The 11,871-nt window shown below is 46.3% G+C and overlaps 1 protein-coding gene across 1 annotated transcript in view; it reads left to right on the top strand.

The window, feature by feature from the left end:
• Positions 1 to 102: 102 nt before the first annotated feature.
• SORD (sorbitol dehydrogenase) overlaps positions 103 to 11,871 on the top strand; it is a 34,060-nt gene continuing 22,291 nt past the window's right edge. Inside the window, exon 1 of the mRNA XM_008683990.2 lies at positions 103 to 293. Within this exon, the coding sequence (XP_008682212.2) occupies positions 231 to 293 (63 nt within the window). The 5' untranslated portion in view covers positions 103 to 230. The remainder of the gene's footprint in view (positions 294 to 11,871) is intronic.

Genomic DNA, 11,871 nt, shown 5'->3' with positions numbered 1-11,871 from the left:
GCCCCCACCCGAATCCCTATCGGCACAAGCCGGAGCGACACAGGGAGGCCCCGCCCCCCACTCTAGCCCCGCCCCGGTAAAGGGACGAGGAAGCCCCGCCCCGGGTCGAGCTTGCGCCTTTTCTGACAAGCAGGGCCTCCCAGCTCTTACCCTCAACCCTCCCCGGGCTGTCACCAGAACCATCACGCGTCCTGCAGACTGCAGCCTCTACCCGGCAGGGAGAAAACGACATGGCGGCGGCCAAGGCCGAGAACCTCTCTCTGGTGGTGCACGGACCCGGAGACCTGCGCCTGGTAAAACGGGAAGGGGAAAGGGAAGCCTAGCCGACCCTGCCCTGCTGGCCTCCAAACTCAGCCGCGGTCCCAGCTAGCCAGTTCCAGCCTGGTGACGGCCCTGCACCTCCTGTCTCCACTGGGATCAGAGTGGTTACCATGTTGGGGGGAGGGGGCTGTTGGTTGTAAGGTGCTAAGAGGAAGGTTCTTGTCGCGTGCCTCCCGGAACCCAGCCCCGTGGCCAGCACGTGGCCAGAGCCCAAGAAGGTTGCAAACTGATTGAAGCTTTGTCCTTCCTTTGCCAGCTGCAGATTCGTAGTCTCTTGTCATGGCACTTTTCGAAAGAGACGCCCGGAGGCTGTCTGATGTAGGACATGCCCTGACTTCTCTGGGAAGACAGTGCGGGACAGAAAGGAGGGCCAGAGGGACACTTAAAAGCTTTGGAACTCGTCTTTAATCTGTCTTGCCTGGGGCTGATAAAACCTCCTTTGCAGGATTATTATGATCACAAGAGTACCCAGCACTTACTGGGTACCCAGAAAGTGCCAGTTCCTGCCTCTTTTCCTTCCAGCACAGGTCTTCATCTCCAGGACTCCTAGTGTTCTCTGTGCCTATGCCAGACTTCTGGATCTGGATAGTGTCCATGTCGCTAAAGCTTCTTTCCTCCTTACCTCCCTTAGTCCGCCCTTGGTTCACTTTCTGGCCATTTCCTCTCCGATTCCGCTCCCCTGTTTCTTTAAGAGCATTGTGTGTATGTCTCTTTGGCACCATACCTTTCCCTCTGCTCCATGGCTCATGGGGCCAAAGTCAGGGAGCTGTAGGCTCAGCCCTGTGGTCATGTCAGGGGTCCCTTGACAAAGCCCCTTGCAGATGGGCCTGGTACATCACACACAGTGAGTGTGTGGGACAGGTGCCAGCCATCTCTACTGCTCCCTGGCTCCTCCTTCCTCCTCAAAGAGAATATACACGGGATCTAGAGAGGAGAGACTCAGGAGATTATCCAGATTAGCAGTTCTTGACTATTTGAGAATCTGTGGTCTCTCTCCCCACAGAATGCAAACAGACTGAGTTTGGCAGCAATTTCAGAGATTTTTGTGGACTTTTTTTAAGTCCCTCCATCAACTTTCTAGAGGTTTGTGGACCCCAGACTACAAACTCCTGCCCTGAGCCAACTCTCCCATTTCTTCAGTTAAGAAGGTGTTGTCCCCAGGGTGACAGGCTTGATTAGTTAACAAAGCCCAGATGAGAACTCAGGGGTCCAGGCTCCCCTTCCAGTGCTCTCTCCACTCACCATGGAGCCTCACTGAAGGTCCTGAATTAAAATGACATGATTAGTGTTTATTGCTCCCAACACCAGATAGTATTGTAAGGAAGGCAAAGTAGTACAGCTCTGTGCAGCTTACAGACTGATCTCCAACTCAGTCCTTCAGTCTAAAAACATTTATTAGATGAGAGGGTGCCTGCCATATGCCAAACACTGGGCTGAGGGCTAGTGGCCTAGAAAGGAAGAGGAGGACACAGTCTGTACCCCCAAGCTGCTCCAGGGAGACAGACAAGATGAAGTTAACAATGAGATAGTTTGAGGGCTTTGTTGGAGGCTGCAGAGAGTAAAGACTTCACAGGGAGGGGCCCTTGGCCTAGGAAAGAGGTCCTAGAGGAGATGGATGCTACTTGACGGGTTCTTGAAGGTTGAGTAGGAGTCATTCAGGCAAATGGAGGAACAAGTGCAAAGATATATGAAGTACAAGATTACAGGTTCTGTTTCCTGGCCCTGCAAATAGTGTCATGTACTGAATGGAGTTCGAAACTCCAGTACATGGAGTTCGAAGCTGAAGAGGGGGACAGGATCTGCTCCTCCTGCTGCTCAGGGCCTGCTTTAAGTCATGGACCTAGTAAGTAGTGGAACTAGAATTGCAACCCCTGGATCTGCTTTGCCTTAACTCTTAAACTCAGGCTCGCCCACTGCTCTGCCAGATGACCTCTCTTTTTGTCACAGCTCTCTAGAGCACAGCCTTGAAGATTGGAGGGGGCGGGAAGCTCACCTTAAAATTGATTTTATGGAAAATAATAAACATTTTTTAAAAGATTGATTTTATCAGCTTTGCCTTAGAATCTACTCTCCGAATTAGGGAGGAATAGGGGTGGGTGTATCCTAAAGGCTCTAGAAAATATGACGGGCTGGAGAATGTTGCCTGTGGTTGTGGGATTGGTACACTAAAAGGGTTCAGGGTGGATTCATGAGGGCCTCAGGTCTGTTTGAGAGTAGGAAGTGGTAGGATCATTTACTAGACAAAAGAGTAGATTAAAATGATGAGATTAGGTTTGAGTTTAAGATGTCTGTGGGTCACGACATCAAGGTGTCTTTGAGAAATTACCTTGGTTCTAGGGATCTGGGATGTAGGGATGATTTCGTGGGCTGGAGATGTAAATTCAGGAGTCATCTGCTTCTTTTCTGAGCAGTCCTGCACCCACTTCCCACAAGGCGTTTAGGAATGTGTAGGGGGGGTTGTCACAATGACTGAGGGGCAGACTTCATTCGGTTTACAGCAGTGTCCAGCTCAACAAACTATTGTCCTGCCCAAAGTCGTGCCCTAGTGGGAATTTGTAGATGGATGAGCTTGCCTAGGCTGAGTGGGACATGTAGAGTGAGAAGGCAGCAAGTGGAGGACGTTACCCTGGAGAGAGCCCCACACTCAGGGGAAGGGGCCGAAAGCTGTCAGCTGAGAAGAGTGACCAGGGATGCCTATGCTGCCTCAGAGATACCTGTGCCTTAACACAGACCCTCCTGGCCCCTCACCACTCCCTCCAGAGATGGACCCCCAGCACCTCCACAGAGAGGCCCCTGACTTCCGTAGAGCATCTCTGCCCCTCCACACCCTCCTGTAAGGCAAGTAAGTAAGTGGTTTGGGGTTGGGGGTTGGTGGTACTATTAGTAAACCAGGAAGCAACAAGGAGGAACATCCTAGGGCAGCTTTGGGAGGGAACACCAGTTCTCCTTTCTGTGGGAGAACCAAAATGAAATCCAAGATTTCCTGGGCATAGCAGGCTGTGGCCATTTTGGCCAACCAGGTTCAGGGTCCGCTGATAGAAATGGTTGTGCCTCGGGAACTCATGTGAAGGGAGTTGTCTGGTGACAGGCCATTTCTAAAATCTGAAGCAGGATTTGGAAGGTTCTGAAGCAGGGATCAAGGGCTCAACCCTTCCCAGTGCTGCCATCCCACTTCAGGTAAGCCCAGGGAACAGCCAGCATCCATGGCAGAGGTCTTTGGGGGACATTAGACTTGGGCCTTTTCAAACTCCTGCCATCTTCCACCCGCCAGGAAGGAAAACTAACACCTAGCTTGTTCCTGCCTATGGAGAAGGCAGGAAGGATTCCCTTTTCTTTCTTGATGCTGGGGCTGCAGGGAAGGAAAAATTAAAATTCTTGCCTACCATGTAGCTAGTGATCCCCTCAGTCACAGCAAGGGAAGGGCCCTGGCAGCTCCAGCACCCTCTGGGCTTCAGGTCTGCACGGTGCCTTGGCTCTGGGCATTTCTAAGTTGAGTGGTAAATCAGAGAGACAGGGAGTATGTGTAAACACACACACACACACACACACACACACACACACACACTGACTGGTGGTTTATCTTTTATAATGAGGGAAACAAAAATATGAGGGGGGGTAAAAGGACTTTTACTTTTCCCTCCCTATTTTAAATAGGGAAGGGAGCAAGGGGAGAGGCAGCGGAGCTGATGGGTGAAGAGGCAAACAGCCTGTCAGCAAAAAGTGTCAGCTCAAAGTGCAGCTCGCTGAGGTCCTCTTTACATGCAAACAGTAATAAAGTCACGAGCCAGGTTGAGGCCCAGAGTGTGGTTTAGTGCCAGCTCTGCTGTTTATAGTTGTGTGACTTGCCAAATTACTTTCTGCTTCAATTTCCCATCTGTATAATGGGCATGACAGGAGTTCTCGTCTCTGGGTTATGTGAGGACTAGATGGTGTCAGGGAACAAGAATTCCTTTCCCCTCAAAAGTTCTAGCTGGGCCAAGAATCAAATTGACATGAGACAGATTAAAAGGAGAAAATCAAATTTAATAGTTTATATGTACATAGAATCCACACATACGAGGAAATGCCAAAGACAGGCAAAATGAGGTCTCTGTGTTATTCTGAACTAAGGAGAAAGGGGTTCGGGGCTTGGGACTTCAAAGGGAATGAATGCAATTCACAGGAAGATCAAAAAGAGTAAATGTTTGGTAAATAAATGTTTCCCCTCCCGTATAGATGGATTACTCAAATAAAATTTATCTGTGGTCAAGACCCTCCAATTTAGATTCTTCTTTGTAGTTAAGAGAGGGGCAAAATTCCTCCTGAGCCCATAGGACCTTGATTGCCTTCAACTCAAAATAATCCACATGCCAAAATGGCCCATCATGGGGCAGCCTGCCCTCACCCAGCCCTTACCATGAGGTGGTGTCTGTAAAAGGCCCCGCACAGCTAATGACCTGTGCTAACGTGGAGTTAATCAGGAGGCTAGTGCTTAGGACAATCAGACATTTAAACCATCTCAGCATAGGGGTGCCTGGCTGGCTCAGTCAGAAGAGTACGGGACTCTTGATCGCAGGGTGGTGATTTCAAGCCCCCACATTGGGTGAACAGATTAGTTAAATTAAAAAAATTTAAAAAGAAAAAAAAACCTTAAAAGATTTAGATAACCATCTCAATAAAAAGAGATAAAAGACCAAGACCTTCAAATACGTGGGCAATTTTTTTCTTTTGTGTTATGTAGGCAATTTTTTTTTTTCTTAAGGATTTATGTATTTGAAAGAGAGCGCATGCGTGAGCAGGGGAGGGGCAGAGAGAGAGGGAGAGAAGCAGACCCTCCGATGAGTGTGGAGCCCTATGCAGGGCTCGATCCCACTGATGTAGTTTTGGAATGTTAGTGAAGTCTGGAGCCAAGGGCCAAAAAAGAATTCTTGAGACGTCTTTGGTGCAAAAAGGGTGATTTTATTAAAGCAACTGGGACAGGACCCATTGAACAGAAAGAGCTGCTGCACTGGGGTTGTGAGGAATGGCTGATTATAAACTTGGGAGTTGGGGGAGGTAAGGAAAAAGGGAGGTTTCAAAAAGGACTTTCATAAGCTAAAGACCCTCAGGATATTGGAGGCCTTGCTATTGTTAAGCTGAGATTGTTTTTCCTTCTAGGAAGGAATTAACATTAAGATAGTTGGAAGTTTCCTGGAAGAATGTCACACTTATCCAATCCAGGAGTGTGTATGTGTGTGTGTGGGGGGGTGTTGTGAGGTGTCACCGTGTGCTTTGTCCTCAGCTTGCCTTCTGCTCCCTCATCACTAGGACCCTGAAATCATGACCTCAGCCGAAATACAGAGTCAGATGCTTAACCGACTGAGCCACCCAGGTGCCCCTATATGGACAATTCTTGACTAAATTAGAATAAGTGTGGGCCCAGGCAATAATCTTGTATTCATCTATATTTACCAGTTTAATTACTTTGTGCCTCTTTGGTCAGTTTTGAGAAATCCAGAAGTTCCTTTTGATTGGGAGATGAATTCTCTCTGAGTTACCGGTTCATGAAGTTGGGATATAAAATAGTCAAATGAGTTTTTCTCCACAGAAGCTTTTTTTGGTGATGGGGGCTGGGAGTGGCTTTGTTTTTTTAATGCTCTGGGTTTCACTGGAAAGGTAAGGGAAACAGAATTAACATGTTGAGTGGGTACTATATTATGGGTATCTGCTGTCCCAGATGAAACACCAATTTTATTTATATTTTCAGCCATGAACCATTATGTTTGTATTGCTGTATTTTGATGTTGCAGCAATGTCAAAATGCTGTATTTCTAGATACTCAGTTTCTGTACATGTTGCATCACATATCAGCAGTAGGCCATCGACCACATTGAGTACACTTTATCTGCCTTACTCCTTTAAAAAAAAATTATTTATTTGAGAGAGAGAGAGAGATCATGAGTAGTGGGGAGGGGTAGAGGGAGAAGCAGACTCCTTCACTGAGCAGAAAGCCCAGCAAGGGGCTCAATCCCAGGACTCTGAGATCATGACCTGAGCCAAAGGCAGACACTTAACTGACTGAGCCACCCAGGCACCCTATCTGCCTTACGCCTGACAGCTCTGTCACATTTCAGGCACCAGCATCTGGCCAGGGAGAAGAAAGGAACAACTCAGCCCCCATTCCAGGGGGCTGAACACTGGGTTCGGGATGGGGTATGGTCAGATTTTTGTTTTATGATGTAGGGGAGGAAAAATAATTTTCTCCTTGTGCTTCTAGGTTCTTGCCTGAGACCCCTTGTAATAAAAGACAGATTAACAAGAGAAAAATAAACAAGTTTAATAATGTGTACCTCCTGTATCTATGGGAGGTATGATGAAAACTGAGTAATTTCATGAAATGGCCCAAGACACCACCTTAAATACCATTTCCAGCTAAAGACAAAAGATCTTCTTGGAAGACAGTTCTGGGAGGTTTTCAGGAAAAGCATAGTAAACAAGAGTATGGTTGTTAGGCAAATTTAAATCTGTGCCTCCTCCCTTGGTAAGAGAGATTTAGTCCTCTTTTTTCCTGATGTGGAGAGGGAGACATCTTACAAAAGGAGATTTTCCTTGTAATGTAAATATCTCTTTCAAAAAGATAACCTCTACTCAGTTTTCGGAGCTTTTCCTAAATCTGCTGTTTGTTAAAAATAATCAGCCTAAAATAATTCTTTCGACAAAGAGATATATTTGGGGATGGCATAGTATGCTCCCCTTGAGGAGAGAACAAGTTAAAGGGAAACTAGTTGTTTTAGAATGATGGGTTGATGTTTAATTATAAAGGGCAGAGAAAACTTGTCAGCATCAAGCTTAAACATTAATCAGGCCCCACAAAGATATTTCTTGAGTTTTGGCCCTTTGAGGAAATGTATTATAGCCTAGGTCAAAAGAATTGCTTTGCATCTGTAATAATTTTTTTAAAGTAAAATAATTCTGTGTCTGTAATATACCACGGTGAAAATATCCCCTCCTTGCATATGTACTTTACTGTTAAGATTTTTGGGGTAAGGATGAGGGGATTATTTAATGAGGGGGCATCAACACGGGCAACTCAAGTGGTCCTGAGCGTCATGTCTCTTTCCCTGGTTCTTTTTGCCATCAGCTGAGGGACAGAGCTAGCTACATCTGTTAAGAACAAATTAAAGGGCCCTGATAGCCTTGAAGTAGCAGCTGGATTAAACTGGGAGATGACACCGAGTGAGGAAATGACCGGCTATTTAACCCTTTAACACCTGAACTACATTAATCAGTCAGAGGCACTGAAAATACAACGTAAGACTGAAAATAACAATATAAAACTCCTTCTGAAAAAGAGAAGATCAGGTAGTAGCAAATAGCCCAAAGAAATACCTCTTCCCTTTATCTTAATTATGTTTCAGTAATAAAACAAGACCCAAACCAGATAAACAACAGGAAATTAAATCCAGCAAATACCACCATCTCTCCCAACTGCTGTGGAAGGACAGTGCCTTTGTCTGCAGGAGGCCTAGAGGCCCAAAGCTAATGTGTTTTCCCCTAAGAGTAGCAGGAGCAGTCAACAATACTACAAACAGAATATTAACATGCTATGTAATAAGTCTAGTACTACTAAGATGGGTAGTGAAAGTAGCCCTATTCCCAAGGGAAAAGCTAGAATTATGGCTATGGGGGAAATTTCTCTTTTCAAATTGCATGACAGAGGGGCGCCTGGGTGGCTCAGTTGGTTAAGTGTCAGCCTTCAGCTCAGGTCATGATCCCAGGACCCTGGGATGGATTCCTGCATCAGGCTCACTGTTCTGTGCAGAGCCTGCTTCTCCCTCTCTCTCTGCCTTTAGCTCCCCCTGCTTGTGCTCTCTCTCTCTCTCTCTGTCAAATAAATAAAATCTTTAAAATTGCATGAGAGAGAAATTAAGAAGGAGGAGAAATATGTACTCTTCCACGGTATTGGCATCTACCTGAGAAGTCTTCTGGTGTGGCTGTTAAAGCCGACAGTTTTCTCAAAATCCAATTTACACTAAGGAGGGAATATGAGTGATAGCTAAATAAATAATTATAATTATATAATTATAATAAATAATTATATAATTATAATAAATAATTTTTAAACATGTAAATGTCTATTTCCTAGACCTGAACCCAGCTTTACTCAATGTTACTAACTCACTAGAACATCCAACAAAGCTGCGAGACTTCATATTTTTGCTTAAAGAACCATCCGATAGGTACAATTATACACAATTATGTTTCTACATTTTGAATTAGGAGGAAATTGATTTTTTTGAAATTTACTTATTTATCACAGCTGAGAATGAAATAGTCCTTTAACCATCCTGTATGGATCCAGTCCTAGGTGCTGGGGAAGCTCAAAGGAGAGGAAGGGGCCACCTTCCCAGCCCCATGTGGACAAGGAAGTCTTTTCATAGGAGGTGATTGTTTGAATCTGTGCTTATGTCTCACGTTCCTGAGCCTCTGTCCCTGACCCATGTCGGACGGAGTGCCAGTCCCGGGAGTACAACCACCTATTTGGACAGCCCATGTCCCAGACACTGCAATTCCAACACATCCAAACCTCCATCTCCCTGAGTTCCTGGAAGAATTAGGAAGGCACCCCAGATGTCTCTCTTCCCCCCTCACAGGGAATCTTGAAGGGTGGGGAAGTGGTCCCAGGAGGTGAGTGAGTGAGTGCAGGGGTGTGCCGGGAATTGCAGGTGGCTTGCAGAGAGCCTGGTGGCTGCACTGTGGAAGGGTTAGGATTTTACAGGGCCACTGGGCACTTTAAATGGACTTGTATTTTAGAAAGCTTGGTAGCAGAAGAAGGCTGGTTGGAGCGCGGAGAGCATGGGCTGGAGAGTGGCTCAGTAGACTTTGGGAGAGTGTTCGAACCTTCTACTTTGACCCCGAGTTTGCCAGGGCGAATGCGGCTAGAACAAAGACTTTTATGACCAAATGGCCAATTAGGAAACCTTTGGATTTTCCTCCCACACTCCAAACATGCTCCAGGGTGGAAGAAAAGTGAGGAGGAAGGGAAGCAAAATAAGGTGGCTTGCTCTGCTCTCAAGAGTGCAGGGCAGCCAGCCGACAGGTTGTCAGGAGACCTGGCAAGTGGGAGGAGGTGGTGAAGGTGGGCTTGGGGGCCCCAGGGTGAGGCCGGCCTCCAAGCCCTCACTCCAAGGCAGGGAGCTTGGCTTTATACACTTTTCCACAACCAGTAGAATCAGGCTTAAAACACTGCCAGAATCCTTTCCTTTCTCCCAAATTCCAGCCTTTTAAGGAACAGTCCAGTTTTCTTAACATTGACATGACAACAAGGGAAATAACTTGTCCCCAAAACAATTTTTAAAAGTACCCTTTTCAAAAGGAAAAGGACAAGGCTGTCCAGAGCTGGTTGAACCATGCTGTGAGCTAATGATAGGAAATAGAACTTTGATTCTATTTCTTTTGTAATAAGAGCTAACTTATTTACTCTGAGTTGGGCACTCTATCTGATGATTATCCTCCTTATACAGAGGAGGAAATTGAAGGCACAAAGAGCTTACGTAACTGCCCCAAGGTCACGCAGCTGGTGGAGGGGGGCCTGGGTTTGCACACAGACGCACAGTTCCAGAGTGTGGGTTCTTCACCCCTGCTCCACTCAGGTCAGCTGCAGGAGGGAAAAGGCATTCTCCCTTGATTTCTCCTCATGTCGAGGCCATTACCTCAACCCAGGCAAGATGCATGGAGGGTGTGAACTCAGGTGTGCGGGTGGAAGCAGAGGATGGGGAGCCCTGAGGATATATTTAGGAACTAAACATTTAGGCTAATTTGACAAAATATATTTAGGAAATCCAAGATAACAGTTAGGAGGCAAGAGGCACCTGGGATGATTTCATGCTCCCACAGAGTTCTTCCAGAAGTAGTTCTATGATTGACTGGGGAGATGGGAGGAGACCTGGAGCGGATGGAGGGGAGGATATGTACATGATGTATTTCGGACTGGAAGTGAAAGAGGCTGGAAAACTGACATAACTACAGGAAAGAACAGTTACCTCCCCTCCCCCTTATCCCTTTGTTACTGTCACTCACAGGAAGGTAAGAAGTCCTGTTCAGGAAACCGTGAATATGCCTGATAACAAAACTTTGGGGATGAAAGGGCTGTGGGGATAAAAGTGAAAGCCGGGAATCTCAGGGGAGCTAAGAAACTGGTAAATGAGAAATAGGGTGAATGAAAGAATATCATCACCGAAATCTGAGATAGAAAAGGAGATTAAGTAAACAGAGGATAGTGGCCAAGGTCATTCCAAGAAACCACAAACGAAAAGCAAGGTTGTTTTTTTGTTTTGTTTTGTTTTGTTTTTAAGTAACCACGCGTGATAACTTTCTAAAACGAGCTGTGTTTCTAAAACACAGCCATGCTTAGGATAACATTTACAAACGTAAGGGCTGATCTTAACACGGTCCTGTGCTTCTATGGCATGTCTCCTGCAGAGAGGGGAGTCAGGAGCTGAGCTGAGTTGTAAGGGTGGTTAGAGTCAGCAAGAGAGAACGAAAAGGAAAAGTTGGTTTGTGGGGAGAGGTATTTAAGTTTTCCATAACGTGCGATCAGGCCACTAAGGAAAAGCCAGGCTGTCTGCACAGCACCCTCTGGTGTCTAGGAAAGTCAGTGCAGTTTGGGGGGGGGTGGGGCCGAAGTTGGTCAGCTCTGTCCCCTCCTGCAAATGTTTACAGTAGTAATCTCCAGTGACCCAGGGCCTACTTGGTGTGCCCAGCTGTTGCTTTGAGCTTGATTCTTACCCCCTTTCCACCCCTAAATGGGGTATTCAGGGCTGGCCTGATTGGAGGCAGGGATAATGAAGAATAAATCACCTCTTGTTGCTTGAGAAGTTGCCTACTAGTGCCTTTACTGGAGAAGATGGGGTTCTGTTCCATGTTTGAAATAAAGGCCTTAGTCTTCAGTTTCACTTAACCTGCAGTTTAAAATTTCAACCAGTATAAGAGAAACATGACTTTATACAGCAATCCCTTATGTTGGGTAATGTCAGAGACGGGACCAGCAACTTTGAGAAGGATTTTGGTGACAGCCGGCTATCCTGAATTGCCCATTTCTAGATGGATTCCCTCCCCCCACCCCTCCTTCCTTCCTTTCAGGTGTAGCCAGTCTAAATTACTAACAGATGAAAAACTCTCTTGAGCACCTTTTCCCCACCTCAAGCTGCTTTGGATATTGCCCCACCAATTACCTTAGTGCTACCATGGGCAGATGACTAAATCTCCCAGTCCTCCAGTTTAATCATATGGAAAATGGGGTGATAATAATAGAAGGTATCACATAGGGTTGTTGTGAGGATGAACCGAGACGATGCACGTACAGCACTTAGCCCGGGACCTGGTAGAAAAAAGTTGGCCAGTGTTAGCTAATAGCATTAACATTGTCACTTTGGGCTTTGTTCCACTGGGGACAAGCAGGTCAAATTAGCATCAAGCTGCTTCAACACAAAGGCCGGTAATCTGAGATGAGCGAAAACCACAGACCTTCCTTGGTGTCTCTTATGGAGAGTGGTTATGTAGTAAGGGCATGCTCCCCCATGTTTGAGGCAG

This window comes from Ursus maritimus, unplaced genomic scaffold (assembly GCF_017311325.1).
Source record: "Ursus maritimus isolate PB19 unplaced genomic scaffold, ASM1731132v1 scaffold_35, whole genome shotgun sequence".
Taxonomy (NCBI): Eukaryota; Metazoa; Chordata; class Mammalia; order Carnivora; family Ursidae; genus Ursus; species Ursus maritimus.
Note: the sequence above shows the minus strand (reverse complement) of the source record. Positions and strands in the feature narration are given on the sequence as shown.